This window comes from Periplaneta americana, chromosome 11, assembly GCF_040183065.1.
Source record: "Periplaneta americana isolate PAMFEO1 chromosome 11, P.americana_PAMFEO1_priV1, whole genome shotgun sequence".
NCBI classification, from domain to species: domain Eukaryota; kingdom Metazoa; phylum Arthropoda; class Insecta; order Blattodea; family Blattidae; genus Periplaneta; species Periplaneta americana.
Window position 1 is genome coordinate 47,054,084 of NC_091127.1, and position 16,950 is coordinate 47,071,033.

A 16,950-nucleotide genomic window follows, 5' to 3' on the forward strand; every position below is an offset into this window, starting at 1 on the left:
TAGGTTAACTTTCTTAATGATTTCATCGCAGACTGTTCTAACCCATTGCCTATATCTTCAAGTTTTTCTTCAATTGGAACGTGACTCAAGTACTGCGAATCCATTCAATCATCTGCCCAATAGAATGTAACACAGCCCACTGGATGGGACCAGACAGCAGTGGAATATGTATTACAAAAAAGATACTCTGTATGTTTAGAATGATCGAAACTAGGTATGGAAGGGAAGGAATTTTCAGTAATGTAATACAAAATTAAGGGAAGACTATATTACAACCTTCAACAGAATTACGTGGTACATATTAAAAAAATCGTTACTTAATAGTAATGTTAATCTTTTTCAGCTTCACTTAAGTCTGTATTACAATCATAAAATATTTGTACATAAAATTACCTTTAACTCATGTTATTGTCATTTTTATGAAAACTGTACAATATGCCTGGATACTCAAATGAGCAGGATCCAATATATTTGTTATTAATACTTCAGTAATACCAACTCACACAAACATGTTTGTGATAAATATTTTCAAATTTTAAACTATCAAATACAATTAGGTTTAGAAATTCAGTGAAGGCAACTATGTTTACAAGGGTTAATGTGATTGTACACCCACAGTGGAACAAAGGGCTCGAGGAACAAACACATTTTTTTTTTCTTTTCCAACCTGCTTAAACCTGTAAGTGACTATAGCAAAAAATCATCGCCTTTATTGCCAGTGGTTCTTACCCAGCAGATGAATTTTATGTTGGCCAATATTATATATTAATGAAATTACACTGCTCTTAATATTTACGATAAAGTTAATCATAATAGTTGCTATTACGTAAAATATATAAAATGAAGAAGAAAAATTAATGGTTCTGTAATAGTTATGTATAATAAAATTAGGCATGCAATTAATAATTCAAAGTATTTACTTGATAAAATCATGTGATATAAGCAAAAATTTTAATGACTTCAAAAGTTTAAGATAAAATCATAAACTTTATTCTTTTGAGATTCCCTATTATACTGAACAGATAACAAAGAAAAGATTATTTAATCGGTAGTGTTAAAATCTTGAATATGTCAAAAACTAATAAACTGGAAAACATAAATTATTTAAAAATTACTCTTAAAGGCCTTCAAATATATACAGAGTGGAAGGAAACCTATTATATTATTTCACAGAGGTAATAAATCAAGTCAATGTGAACAACTTTTGTGAAATAAGTTTTTGATACATCCAATTGCTTTGAAAACACGAAATGCAACGTGTTGCAACGCTGCAAAGAGTACCAGTGCTCCTTGAGATCATTGCTTCGCAGTAGGGGTAAGTGTAACTCCAATCATCCACTCCGCAAGACTTGCGAGAGAAGAATGTAAACAAACGGCTCATCAGATACATTTCGATCAAATTATTGTAGATCAAAATGTAAAGTATTCAATTAATTAATTACGCAAACTGTTCGGCTTTTAATATTCTTTATTATGCTATAACCTCTTTAACTCTAAATTTAATACCATGAAACTTATTTAACATTCACAGTATCTGTTGATTTTGTTACTTTTTACGTAATTACAAAATAGTGACGAATGTACATTCTTATAAAACAAAACCACTTCCAATAAAGATTTCTTTACATTTGATGTAAATTCAAAATAACATTATTACGAATACACATTCTATAACTCAATTTCTATTTAAGTTACTATCTTTGATGAAATTAAAAATTAATTTGGAAAAGAAATCAAGCTTACAGTAATGTTAAGTAATGTGTTACATGTTACATATCTACAGTAATTTGATCGAAACGTATTCGATGAAACTTTTGCTTACATTCTCCTCTCGCAAGTCTTGCGGAGTGGAGTTACTCACCCGAACTGCAGAACAATAATCTCAAGAAGGACTGAAAATCTTTGCAGCATTGCAACACGTTACGTTTCATATTCTCAAAACTACTGGACGTATCAAAAAATTTATTTGACAAAAGTTTTTCGCATTGACTTCATTATTGCCTCCGTGAATTAATATAATAGGTTCCCTCCCACCCTGTAAAGAAGTCATAATATGGTACTATAAAATGGCAAAGAACCACTGCAACACATAACAGGAAGCATATGACTGTGATGGTAAATTATGAAATGTTGTTAACAGAATTTATAGAATAAATATACAACACATTCTGAAAAACTGTTATTTGTAATAAGATATGTTCATTTCAATAATGGATCATACCTCGAAATAACTCTATTACTTGTACTGTATATTATACGAGACTTCATATCTTTTCAGATAAATGTGTGTACAACTGTCCAGTTTATTTTGTATTTGTTGACCAATAATTAAATACTGCTTGTACAAGTTTTAAGGTGAAAATTGTTTTAAGAACTCAACATTCAACCATAAGATAACAACAAAAGATCTTGGGGAAATAAATTTGTAACACATATTTGGTATAATACGTACTTCATACTCAATGTGAGGTGGCTTATTGTATGTAATTCCACTTTGGTTTTCCTATTCTAGAGATAAATAGTGACTTTTACTTATTCAATAATACTAAACAAAATATAATATGAATGATGACAATACAGAATAAATCTTCGGAGTTCAGACGAATTTCAATCACACAGGAAATGTTTTCGAAAACGTTCCATGATAAATGAAATTCAAACGAAATCATATGACATCATGAATAAGATATTAAATATAATCCAAAGTAGAAATAATATGTCATGTACATACCAACATAATGATATGGCTTTAACATCTAAAGTTATCTTTTGGTTTCCTGTTGTGGTGAGGTGTGTTCATGATTGTGTCGAAAAGAGTGTGTGTTTTTGTAAATTTCATATTGTTCTAGTATGTCAAGTTTCTGGTCTTTGGCTGGATGAGTAGTATTTTCATGTCAGTGTCTATATTGCTATAGTTATGGTTGGAGTTCGTGATGTATTCTGCGTAGGTCCAATTGTTGTGTGGTTTGATTATGGCAGATGATAATTTTCCTTGTAACTTGTTTGAAATGATCTTCCAGCCTGTCCAATGTAGAAGTCGTTGCAACTATTGCATGATAGTTTGTATAAACTTGTTAAATTGTATTTATTTGTGTGTTAAGATGTTTTTGTAATGTGTTCTGTATGCAATGTTGTATTTTAGTTTCTTGAAAGATGATGCAATCTTATATGTGTTCTTGTTTTCGTAAGTTAGTGTGATGTATTTGTTTTGTTCTTGTGTGTTTGTGTTGTATGGGGTGATTGGAGGTGTTGTGTTTGTGTGTTACGTGTTAGTGGACTTCCTATATATTTTGAACATAATATATTTGTTGTCTTTTTTGTTATTGTGATATCTAAAAAATTTATGGATTTGTTTTCTATTTCTAGTGTGTAGTGTAGTTTTGGATGTAGTTTTTATGTGTTTGCGTAGGTTTTGAATCTGTCTTTTGTTTTTTTTGTATAGCATTAGTATGTCGTCTACGTACCTGTGCCAGTAAATGATGCTGTCCACATGTTTGGTGTTGTCCTTGATTAGAATGTGTATCTGTTCTATAGTGTGTATGTAAATTTCGGCTAGGATGCTAGAAATGGGTGATCTCACTGGTAGGCTTTCAGTTTGGTGTAGTATTTGTTGTTGTATGTGAAGTAATTATGCTTGGTGATAGTGTTTGTAATTTGGTTAAAGAAACTTGGACTTGTTAATAACTAATCCACAATAAACCCGTAACATTAATTTATACCAAATATATGTTAATCGAAATTACAAATGTATGGCCTTCTGACTATTAAAAATACATATATTTTTCCTTCCTTCATGAAGAAATATTCTGTAAATGAGTTCTTTTAAAGTTGAGAAATACACAGTAAGAAATCTCGTAGTTTGCTTCATTATTTTACAGGGCTCAAAATTCTATAAGAAAAAAAAAAAGTATTGATGATTTATAAAGAAGGAGATATCATCGTCTATAATCTAACTAATATGGTATATGAAAATATCCCTAATACAGTTTCTCAATCATTAAAATTTAAAAGTTGCAACACTATGATTAATTCATTATAGTGACAACCCACTTACATGGATTCCATTAAATTTAACAGCATTTCATTCTTTAATAATATGCAATGATATGTATGTTATTTGTAAATAAAGATAATGATACTGAACGTACAAAAACACTGCAATGTGGAAAATACACACACATATGTGTATGACGTGTCCTCCTAACTCCCATTTTGTAAAAGTTCGTGTCTTAATTATCATTGGCAAGGAAAACAAATTCATGAGATTCTCTCTTAATCTCACTGACTGTCATCCTTTTCTTCTTGCATTAATTAACGAGTGGAGACGTTTTATGTAACTCAGAGATGTCTTTGAAGTACCGGTAGTCTTTGTCACAAATGGAATGTGTTATAATTTTCCAAAATGCAAAGACTCTACTCTAACTATAAAATTGATGTAGTGGTTTCCTAATGTTTTGTATTCATGGCTCCCTCGACTTTCACATAAGTTCTGCCTACAGAGTCCCTGTGGGGGGGGGGGGAAGAGAAGTTCATAATAAAAGGTATTTTTTCACGCTTTTTGTAGATGGATATTCTTTGCATTAGTTGGTCCCGAAAGATATAAAAATGATTGCCTTTGTATGTAACTTCATAAAGGCTTGAAGTCTGGGAGGACAGTAAACTGAAATTTTGAACACATTAATTTAAAGGTCATTAGCACACTGCTCGTTATCATGATGTGCAATTATAATGCAGTAGAATCTCGATTATCATTTCCCCCATTCACCATCTTTCTCGCTTAATCATCAGGCCAGCCGGTCCCCAAGGTCCCCCAATTTCTTATCATTTTTACAGCATTTTTATTACAAAGTGGTGTTAGTTTAGCTACACAGCATCAGATGGCGGTTTAGCAGGCCCCTCTCCATGCCACACCTATCGAGCGCACCCCATTGCTCACCTGACTCTGAGCACCACCAAACCCATTGACTTTTTCAAATAACAACAATAATTGTATATACAGTACATGTGTTTTTTGTAAGTTCGTACCCTGTAGACTGTATTGTACTAGATGTTTAAAACACACAATTGAGGTGTTCAGAGCTAAAGTGGATCAAGTCCATGAGACGTAGTTTTGAGATAATAGGACTTAAAGTTAACTTGCTCTAGTGAATTATTTAATTTCTTTAGCAATAATTTTATTTCTCCATTCTCAAATTCTCAAATTCTAGATTTATAAAATAATACAATAAATTGGAAAAATCATATCAAAGAAATAACTCCCAAACTTAGCTCAGCATGCTTCGCAATTAGGTCGTTACAACAATTTCTAAACAGCAGTATCTTAAAGACAATATACTTTGCATAGTTTCATTCCATTATGTCCTACAGAATAATATTTTGGGGAAATTCTGCAGATAGTAAAAATATATTCTTATTACAAAAAAGAGTCATTAAAATAATAGTTGGAGCAAAGGCTAGAGAATCATGTAGATTATTTAAAAAAAAAAAAATCAGAGATTCTAACCCTAACAAATCAATACATATATTCTACAATAAATTTTCTCTTATGTAATAAAGAAAATTTTCCAACTAACTCAGCCATACATAGTATACCCGCAGAAGGAATGATTTTCATACGCCATCATCAAATTTATCATGCTTTCAAAGGGGAGTACATTACATGGCGATAAAAATGTTCAATAGTCTTCCTGAAGACATTAAGAATCATAGCCAAAACCCTGCATTATTTAAGGTAAAACTAAAAAATTACTTAATATCTTAGACTTTCTATTCTGTAGATGAATTCTTGACATTTCACATACTGTGTAAATATAATACTATTAAATGGTAAACATATTACATTATATAAAATATTATTGTTATTAAGGTATTAATTCTGTACATATTTCATATTTGCATTTTATTGTTCAACGTAAGAATTGGACATGTTCTTTATTCTATGCTATAAAGCAAATGTAAGAATATTATGGAACGAATAAATCTATCTATCTATCTATAAGCAATTGTGATGTTAACTGATGCAACGCTATGGTGACTTGATCCACTATGGCTCAGAACATCATGAACAAATAATCTGAGCCAAAAGTGACTGATGTCACTCAACGGCGAATGCTTGGAATTAAGACTTGATCCATTACTGCTTGGAAAAGATCCAACTTCAGATAATCAGAAAATTAATTAAACTCAATTTATGAAAATTTGTGACTTGATCTACTTTAGCTCTGAACGCCTTACATATGTTTTTATTATTATTATTATTATTATTATTATTATTATTATTATTATTATTATTATTATTATTATTACTATTATTATTATTATTTTGGAATTTGAAAAAAAAAAAGTTATTTTTTGTGAACGAGGTGTGTTTAAACAAAAAAAAATACACTGACTTTTTCAAACAATAACAATAATAATTTTACATACATGTATATTTTGTAGTATGTACTGTACTGTAGATTAAATTGTAGTAGACTTTCATAACACACATAAAAAAAAAAAAGTGATTTTTTTTTGTGGAAAATTTCCCCTTTTTTTGCTTAACCATCTTTTCGATTATCCGTCAAGGATCTGGTCCCGTGACTGATGGTTAATCAAGGTTCTACTGTACTGTGAAAGAACTTAGATGGGACCCATAACTGAAGACTATAACATCCCAGGGAGCCATACCACTTAGCGTAAGAGCCACTAGATTAATGAACTGGTTTAAAAATGTTAAATTCTTCTTCCTCCTGTCATTAAGAAACTCACACCATGTTAACAATACTGAGAAACATGCTAAGTTTTCATTTCAAGACAATCTTTTTTTTTTTTTACGTATTTTCAAGCTGAATTATAATAATCATATAAGAATGCTGCATACAGGATTACAATAGAATTCTTCTTATTTACAACAGTAATACTATTTAGTCCTGGATAATGTGGGATGAATGACGTAAGATTAATACTGACTTATATACAGTTTAAAAAGTTTCTGTTGTGACAGGTAACATACGAGATGCAGGGAATTCAGACGTCCAACATTTCAGTTATTAATTGTCAATAACAACATTATTATCACTGACTAATCCTGAATATAATATTACAAACATTTCTGAAATAAACTGGAGCTCTTACTTCCCCTCATTTTTCTTTTGAAATTCACAACAACTATAAAATACTATTGAGCATAAAAATCATTACCAAGTCTCATTAGAAAGTTGCGCGTTACTTTCTGAAATGTATTTTGATGATGACCACAGAGTAGCCAAAAATGTAGGTTAGTGAAGGTTATTTGTCAGTTCTTTACCATATTGAAAATCATTATACAGCGTATTATTAGTGCAGTAAACATCATTTAAACCTAAAATTCATAACAGACAACAGATTTTGAAGTCTGAGCATGAATTTAATGTGATCATTATAGGCTATAGGGAGAACAATAATAAGTATGGAATATTAAATTCTTAAATTTTAATTAAAAAAAAAAAGTTTTATACAAAAACTATTGCAGATAAACCATACAATATTATGCCAATGTTCGAAAACAGTTATTCAGACATAAAGGGTGTGACAATGAACTAATTTTTTAATGGCACCCTATATTAAAATTTACATATTCTGAATCTCCAATAAATTTTACGTACCTGTATCAATGTGTAAAAACTTTACCCATTCACCCGTTTCATGTCTTTTAACAATTCATTAAACTTGTTTCGTGGACTTAAAATGTGAGACAAATAATTATGTAAAATCATGTTGGGTAAGCCATAAAATTAAATAAAACATTATAACTAACCAAACTTTATCACAGATGCTTAAAATGAGAACCATTCACAGCCAAAAAATATCTCAGTCTATCACGAAAATAGTCTATTGTCTTCCTCACAGTTATATGACTGTTTTGTTCCCTCCCATAGCTACAATGGACTGTTTTCGTGATAGACTAGGATAATGTTTGGCTCTGAATGGTTTTCATTTTGAGCATCTGTGATAAAGTTTGGTTAGTCATAGTGTTTTGTTTAATCCATCTTGAATCTTGCGTATTTACACTACTTTTAACACTTAAATATAAATATGATTAAATGGCAAACTTACTAGTGTTAAATTATATACCTAACAACATATGGCTTACAGCCATTTCGGTGCTCTTTCACACCATCATCAGAGCCTACTAGATTGCCGGCATCATCTCGACTTCGCTGCCTATTGTAGGGGTGTGTTTGATTGTTGAAAAGTATTGAAAAGTGGAGTCGAATAGTGTGTGTGTGTGTGTGTGTGTGTGTGTGTGTGTGTGTGTGTGTGTGTGTGTGTTCTGAAATTGATCTGTGTGTTGAGGATTTGATTATGGTGTGTTTTTGTGTGTCTATATATTTCATATTGTTCTAGCGTGTTGAGTTTTTGGGTTGTATGTGTAGGATTTCCATGTCTGTATTTATGTTATTGTATGTATGGTTAGCATTAGTTATGTGTTCGGCATATGTAGATGTATTGTGTCCTCTGGTTATTGCATTAATGTGTTCTTTGTAGCATATTTGGAATGATCTCCTGTCTGTCCAATGTAGAACTTGTCGCAACTATTACATGTGAGTTTGTATACGTTTTGTTTAATTTTATGGCCTACTCAACATGATTTTACATACTTATTTGCTTCAAATTTGAAGTCTACGAAACAAGTTTAATAAGTAGTTAAGAGACAAGAAACGGGAGAATGGGTAAAGTTTCTATGCATTCATACGTAAAATTTAATAAGATTCGGAATATGTAAATTTTAATATAGAGTGCCATTTGAAAAAAATTAGTTTACTGCCACACCCTGTATGTCTGAATAACTAACCGTTTTCGAACACAGGCATAATATTGCATGGTTTATTCCCAACAGTTTTTGTATAAAACTTTTTTTTGTCAAATTAAAATTTAAGAAGTTGTTAACAATATTCCATACTTATTGTTAATCCTGTATATTAAAATAAGAACTTCAGAACTGAAGACCTCATCTACCTTAATTTTTAGTCATTATAACGAAGTCTACTGCACTTAATTCTCACTGTACTTGAGATTTCCCTTCAGCACACAAGGCCTAGCACATAATTTTGAGCCCTGTTGGTAAGATTTGGTCCCTGTGTAAAATTACAATGTTTACAATTAAAACGAATACGCAACTCCATGTAAAATATGAATGATTATGACTGCAAGAACATCAATTATTATGATGATCCAAAACCATATTTTACATTGTCACTCTCTGGAGAGTTAAATCATCTATTGATTCAGAGCATCCAGATTAAGAGTAGATGATGGTAAAAGAAACCAAAATATTAATACTCGAGGAAAATATCATGTCTGAGAAAGTAAAAATACATAATCCATTTACTTCTCCATTCATAAAGCATTACAGCTGCAATGATTCCTGGATGTAATATAAATTATGTTAAAATTAGCACATAAAGTGGTTTGGAAGATTTAAATGTTTGTGTGTATTACAGTAAATACCCAATATAGCATGGTCTGATTTACCGCAAATTCATATCGCAGGGAAAGTATGTCCCCCAGTAAAAAAACATAAAGTATACAATACATTTAGTGGAAATCAATCTTTAAAAAATCATTGTAAAAGATAATTCTGCATAGAGTGTTTCTGCAGTATAACATGCAGGTATATGCACAGCCCTTAGTGGACAATGAGCATTTCTTCGAGGTTGTAAAACTGCATTTCAAGGGATTTTGCAGGCATAACGGGAAACAATCTGCGCCTTAACAAGTCATGAATGCATTTTTATTTTAGTTTTCTCAAATTTTGTAAAGTGAAAGTTATACTGTACCATGTTTTAGTCTGTATCACATGTTCTGGATCTTAATTTAATTAAATGTTAAGTGCAGCAATGTCGCAAAAACGAAAAACATATGAAATAAACTGCATAACTGGTGAGTGTTTAGTTTATATTACAGAACGGTACATTATTTAAATTCATGTAAAGAGTTGCAGTGCATTAAATTATCAGCTTTACCCATCTCTATGTGACTTGTCATTTCCTTAGCACATGGACTATAATCACTTCTGATATATCACGATTCAGCTATAATGCGGGAGTTAAATATGTTCCCCAACAACCGCGCTATATCGAGCGTTTACTGTATTTAATTATCGGTAACGGTATATATTTTTAATACCACGATTCATTTACCAGAATACATTTGAAGATATTGTATTTCATACATTTCTTCTAACATTACTGTCTGTCTGAGTGGTTATGTCACAGGGTCATCGAAACGGGGGAAATCATGTGACAGTTACTTACTTAACCAGTGCTTTTAAAATTATTTTAAAAAGCTGTATAATATTGCGCGTAACTTCCAAATATTTTCAGGAAAAAGCTAAGACTGGCAGCTTTTGCAGAGAGGCCAGCAGAAACGGGTGGGAGAAACCAGGTTGCGATATAACAATTCAGACAGATAGTACTTTCCCGTGTTAACTCATAAAGAATTTTCAATGTACTCCTTAAACAAATAAAAGTCAGAACTTCAGAATAACTCTCCAGTTTATCTACTTTTATGTAATTTTGGCAGTTATAGATGTTATTTCTTGAAAGTATTAAATTGCGGAATACTGAACCATTACGTACTATTAACTGTCTGTTATAATTTCTGACACGGCTGTAGATTTTACAATAAAAACTACACATATTTTAAATTATGGCTGCTGTGTGCATTATGCCTGTGTTTTTATTCTCTATTTGTTAATTATTTTAAAGACAAACTAAATAGACTTCCTCGATAAAAATATTAAGGTCAAAATAAACCCTTAAATATACACATAAATCTTGGCAGTCATAGACAATTTCTTTTTATGAGTTTGCTGTTAAGTCTCACAGAGTTGGTAAAAGTATTCATAAAATATCTAAACTACAACCACATTTTTAATGAGACCGATATTTCACCAAATATCAGGTTATATATTAATATAGGTAGAAATTTCACTGTTTTGAATTCAAAAAGTGAGAAGGAACCAATTTTTATAACTTCAGACACCATCAACATAGGAATTTCACGGGGAAAGAAAGGAAGAAAAAGAAAGATACAAACAAACAAAAGAAAAGATAAGAAAGAAACACATAATATTAAGCTTTCAATAGACTATTCAGTTCAGTTACATCTTCAAAATTCAGCTATTAGTATACGAATATTTATGATTACTTACGTCATAATTTTGATGAGGCACAAGAAGAATTTAATATAAGCTATTCTAATGCTGGGTTCCTCCCTCCTCCCCCTTGTAAAATATGCGTGGTAGATATTTGAAAGTTCTAAATAATTCATGAAATGCTGTATAAATATGAAATAATTTTATCTGGTTCTAATGAAGTGCATAGGTAGCAATATAACATTGGGGCATGAGATAGTTACTCTGCCTGCTATAATAAAATTCGCTTCAATTAAATCCCTCCCACCCCCCCCAAATGATACTCAAACAGAATGTTGTCCTCCAAAAGATTACATAAATAAATTATCAAAATATACCAATATCCATAATAAACTAAATAAATATTTGTAATACAATTTATAACCCAAATCCTAATATCGCAATTAAAGAAGTTATACATAAAAAAAGTAAAAAGAAATGTGAATTTCATTACCGAAATCCGAAATTTAATGTTTGTTAGTGCCTGAAGTTATAAATATAATTCATATTTCTGAAGAAGATAATATTTGCAAATGTTCACAGTTTTGTTTTAAAAATTCAAGTCACACACATCTGCAAATTGAAAGTTTGTACTGAGGCTATGCTTAGGAAAATTCCCGCCATATGCCTTTTATTTTTAACCAAGAAATAATTACCACATCAAATGGAAGCAAGTTATGTTTCAGTTTGAACAAGTTCTGCAGGTTGGAAGCATTTATAAATTACTGTAATTAATACATTTCTGTTAAAAGTTTACATTCTGTAAACATGAAATAATTATAAAACACAAGTCACTTTTTTTCATAACCACGTACACACAATAAATACTGAATACCACATACCCTCTTACATTCCCTGTCTGTGTATGTTATCATGTTGGCAAACTGTAATCAATACATGATTTCGGTAAGTGTAAATTTAAAGGTTTTTAATCAAGTGGTAGTTACAATATTTACCAGATATAAAATAAGCCTGAAAATATGCAGGCAGCGAAATTTTTAGTGTTCTCTTCTTTAATATTAGATAATGTTTATCCATTAACGTTCTAGGAGACTAACCGATCATTTAGGGACAACTGCATATGTGTAATAGATTTATATTAATAGTCTGCAACTGAAAGTAAAATTTCATACTTTAAATACTCTAAATTCACAAAAATACAGAATATTACAAATTTAGATAAAATCATTAAAATCTATGACACAATGAACTTTAACTCGTGCTTATGGTTTCATAGTGGAAGGAAGTGTATATGTATTTCATTTTCGGCTTAAAGAATGGATTCCATTGTCTGTGATATGTATGATAATATATATCAATATAGTCTTCTTTTATTTCAAGACTACCATATTTGAGTAAGTACCCAGAAAAAATTTGTGAATTAAAATGTTATTCAATCTATGACTTTCAAGGAAAGCATTACTGAAAATTATAATAAAGAGGGTCATGTAATAAAAAATATTCAAGTGGAATATTTGTGTTATGTTATGACGTTCTGAGAAATTAAATAAGATATTACAAATTACATAAAAAAGTGTGTTAAGCGGAAAACACTCCTACTTAATAGAATTATCTTTTTGACTAGCTGATTATTATCCACTACTGTTATATGGTTTGGGATTTCAAAAATAAAATGTAGGTACGTAGTTGATGGAAACTTTCCAGAAATGGTTACAAAACTGCAGCGAATGTAAATATTGAGCAACAAAATAAAATGGAACAGAAAACAGTATTGCTAACTGTCACATATAAAAGCTAAGTGAAAATGCAGTGTTTTATTTGGTGATATGTGGTAGTACTCTCTATTACTTCTCGTTGCTGATAAGAATGTTGTACCAAATTGGTCTATCATTACACAAATACATAGGTGGATAAAAAGTAATGGCAACACTGCTGTCACATGACGATGGTGCGTTCGAGAGCTGCCAGCTGTGTGGAGATGAACAAGGACTGTGTTAGATGAGTTAGTGCAGCCAGTGGCGACAGTACTCCATCACTCTACTGCAGTGTGTAGAACGTTCACTTTCACAGGGATAGTGCGAGCGCCCTAAGACCATGCTTACAAAACGAGAGCAACGTTCCTGGATCAAAATTGAAATGGCACGAGGTCATCGTGCACAAGAATGTTTTCAGGGACTGCGTGAAGCATGTGGCAATGCAGTGTTGCCATATCGCACAGTTGCACGATGGGTTAGCGTTCCGGTACCAAAGGGAAGGTGACGACTTTCTTGGATGAATCGTCGCTATGGACGAAACCTGGACTGGCTCGTATGAACCAAACTTGAAACGCTAATCAAATGAATGGAAGCATCCCGGTTCTCCTCATCCAAAGAAAGTGCGCCCTACATAAAGTGCTGTGAAGAAGATGACATTGATGGGGTAATACTGCACCACGCTGTACCTCCAAGGCAGATGGAAAACGCGGACTACTGGAACATCCACTGTACTTACCCGATATGATCCATGCGATTACCACTGCGAGGGACCCGGTACAATACCAGAGATGAACTTATCCGTACTTTAGGGCGGTCAATACGGAACATCAACAAAGATGGACGCACTGATGGTGTACGACGCCTTCCAAACATTTGGCAAAAGGTAATAAATAAGGGTGGCGACTATATAGAAGGTACATAAATGTTGTACCCTGTGAATAAAGCCATGTCAGAAATATCGAACTGTTGCCATTACATTTTATCCAACCCATGTATTACTAATCATCTGTTCCTGATTGTACTCTGTCCAGAATTAGATACCGACAGTTCAGTAACTTCATGCAGTCTTTGTGGTAACTGTTCAAAACAATCAGTTAGAATTGAGCAATTATCATGGAAACAGCACACCATTACCATTTAGGTTTGTAGTGACCACGTGGTAGGCAGCTGATTTGATGAGTTACTTGGTAATAGCCATTCGTTTCATTGTTATTGTAGATCTCATTTTTATCGTTTCATTGTGTGACCAAGGGTGTATTTAATGTAAATTGCGTGTCATTAGTTTATATACTACACAGAGAAGTCTTGTATTTAACACTATGGTCCATAATTGGTGTTCAATGTAAATTAGGGGATCCGGAATTTTCGTCACTTGGTGATTTTGGCACATTACATTTTGTCACTGCAACAGTTTGTCACCGATTCACTTTTGTCATCACCATATTTTGTCAACAAATCACTTTTGTCATCAATTTAATTTCCTCATTACTATTCACCGCCACAATTTTCCCTCCGTGTTGCTGCCCTTGATGATACCTACATAAAATGTTATGGATAAGCTAACCTCAATCTTCGAATACTTTGAGGATAATTATGTCATGGGTAGTAGAAGTGGCAGAGGTAGACAGCAGCCCATGTTCCCTCCAAATACATGGAATTGTTACATTCGTACCAGGGAAAACCTGCCCAGAACAACAAATGCTTGCGAAACGTAGCATAGACGTCTCAATACTTTAATGAACAAAGCACAGCCTTCCTTTTATCATATCCTTCAGTTGCTACAGGAGGAGACTGCAAGGATACATCAGCACATTGAGAAATTAGAAGCAGGTCAGTCTCCACCCAGAAAGAAGAAGAAATACACGTCCTTAGATAACAGAATTGCATCAATTTCCAATAGGTATGAAGCCTATAGAACAGAAGATAACATCTTTGGTTACCTACATGTCGTATATCACAACTTCAGTGGAAATTTTGGTTGAAACTCCATAAAAACAGGATAAATGTATGCAACTTCAAAATCTATGTTAATATAAAGCATTAAAATAATTATACAGTGATGGTTTTGGACTCAAAATAAAAACAGCCTAAATGTAATTTTCTGCAGTATAAAAAAATGATGACAAAATGTATATGATGACGAAATATCTTCGGTGACAAAACCTCCTAAATGACAAAAAATATGACAAAATGTGTTTGATGACCAAAAAACTAATGACGAAAAATACGTCACAAAATATAATGGTGACGAAATTTCCGGTTACGAAATGCCCTAGACCCGTAAATTAGATGTCAGTGGTCTATGTACACCCTAGAAACGTTTGTGCTTATTATGATCTATAGTCGAAAGCAAAGACATTTACTTAGGTGAAAACTGTGAGTAACTTTGCTTTTAGCTTCAAAATATTTAGTGTGATACTGTAATTAGCCTATAGTTTATTCAATATATCGCTTATGCATTGTTTATTATATTCAGACATACGGGTATATTGTCATGTCGCAGCAGTAATTGCATTATTATTTTTGTTGTTGTTCTTGATATTGATGATGATGACGACGACGACGACAATGATAATGATAGTGATGATGATGACAGAAATTTACGAGTTCATATTAGCCAGTATTCAAATCTAACATTTGTTCTGCAGCAGACAATACAATCTGCTACAATCTTGGAAACTCTTCTGCCTTATAATATGAACTGTCAGTTCGTCTCTAATTCTGGATAGGCGATATTAATTTTGCATATTACTAAATGTAAAGTTTTCAGATTTCATTTTCAACGTTTTGGTAAAATCTGATCATAAGTTCGAAATAATTAAGAATGAAATGTTACAGCAAATTGTTAACATTAAGATTGTTTCAGTCGAAAGAGAGAGAAAAAAAAGACGAGTACTAACACTTCACTTTTTTTTTATAAAAATGCATTACAGTATATCTAGGCTTAAGGATATGTGGTAACAAGTACATTATTGATAGCTATATTTGGTCGTATCATATAGAAGTTCTTAAACGGCTTAGTCAAAGAGTCCCAACATACTTACATACTGTGTGAAATATAAATGAATAATGCCATAACTAAAACTATACAGAATTTCTATCAACGTGAAATGGGATATATTACATACTTAATAACTTATCAACCACTTCCAACATCTGATAGAAAAATGACATAAAAAAACTTGTACAGTAACTAAGAATCTGCATACAGGGACTGTTTGATATTGGCGTGGCTTTAACATTGATTTGTATAAATGAGGAAAATACAACTGCTTTCCTTAATATAAAAGACAAAACATTACGGTCGTCGGAATGAAATATTGTTAATGATTGCTCCTGCATCTATGAAAACCATTTTTCCTGATTTTGCTTCACAGAATACACCAATACAGAGTAATGGTGTAACCTATACCTGTCCATGTAAATATATATAAAATGTATGTAATAACTTCGAGATAACTGCCGCTTTCGTTATTGCCAATGATGTTAATATATGGAGGCAAATGATTGGAAAGAATGTGTAGTTACACTGATGATCCTTGCATCAGCAACTTTCTTACAACGCAGCCATTTTAAATAATCATTCTATTCAACAAAATCCCTGCCCTTTAAACCATCTTCTCTGGTCTTTGATGATTGGTCCATTTTCTTTAGACATTACTGGTCCTTTCAGATTTCAGATGCTCCTGAAAATAAAATATATTTCCATCAAACAATTGCAATAAAAGGCAATACAAGCAAACAACTATCCTTACTAAGAAAATCATATTATCGGCATGTGATTATACTTAAATAAAGCAAAAAAAAAATTATTTAAACATTTACTCAAACAATCTTCGTGCTTTAAACCTACGAGTTCTTCTACGAATCCTTATTTACACTTACAAATCAGTGATAAATTCAATGGGGCATTCAGAAAATACATTTTTTTTTCTGGGAAAACCTTGACAGTTAGAGGAAAAAATTATTCCATTGTTTATGTTCTATCACAAATTTTTTTAAAGCAATTTGTATAGTTTACACCCTGTGTAGGCTGCAGTTTAAAATACCGGTACCGTGAAATACCTTTACTAAAAG

General features: G+C 31.9%; 1 protein-coding gene across 7 annotated transcripts in view; it reads right to left on the bottom strand.

Annotated features, from left to right (window-relative positions):
- Nucleotides 1–389: 389 nt before the first annotated feature.
- The window catches only part of Liprin-beta (liprin-beta), a 404,935-nt gene continuing 388,374 nt past the window's right edge, over nucleotides 390–16,950 (bottom strand). For all 7 annotated transcript variants that reach the window (XM_069839389.1, XM_069839384.1, XM_069839382.1 and 4 more), the window contains one exon: nucleotides 390–16,559. In XM_069839389.1, coding sequence (XP_069695490.1) covers nucleotides 16,524–16,559 — 36 coding nt within the window. In that variant the 3' untranslated portion in view covers nucleotides 390–16,523. The remainder of the gene's footprint in view (nucleotides 16,560–16,950) is intronic.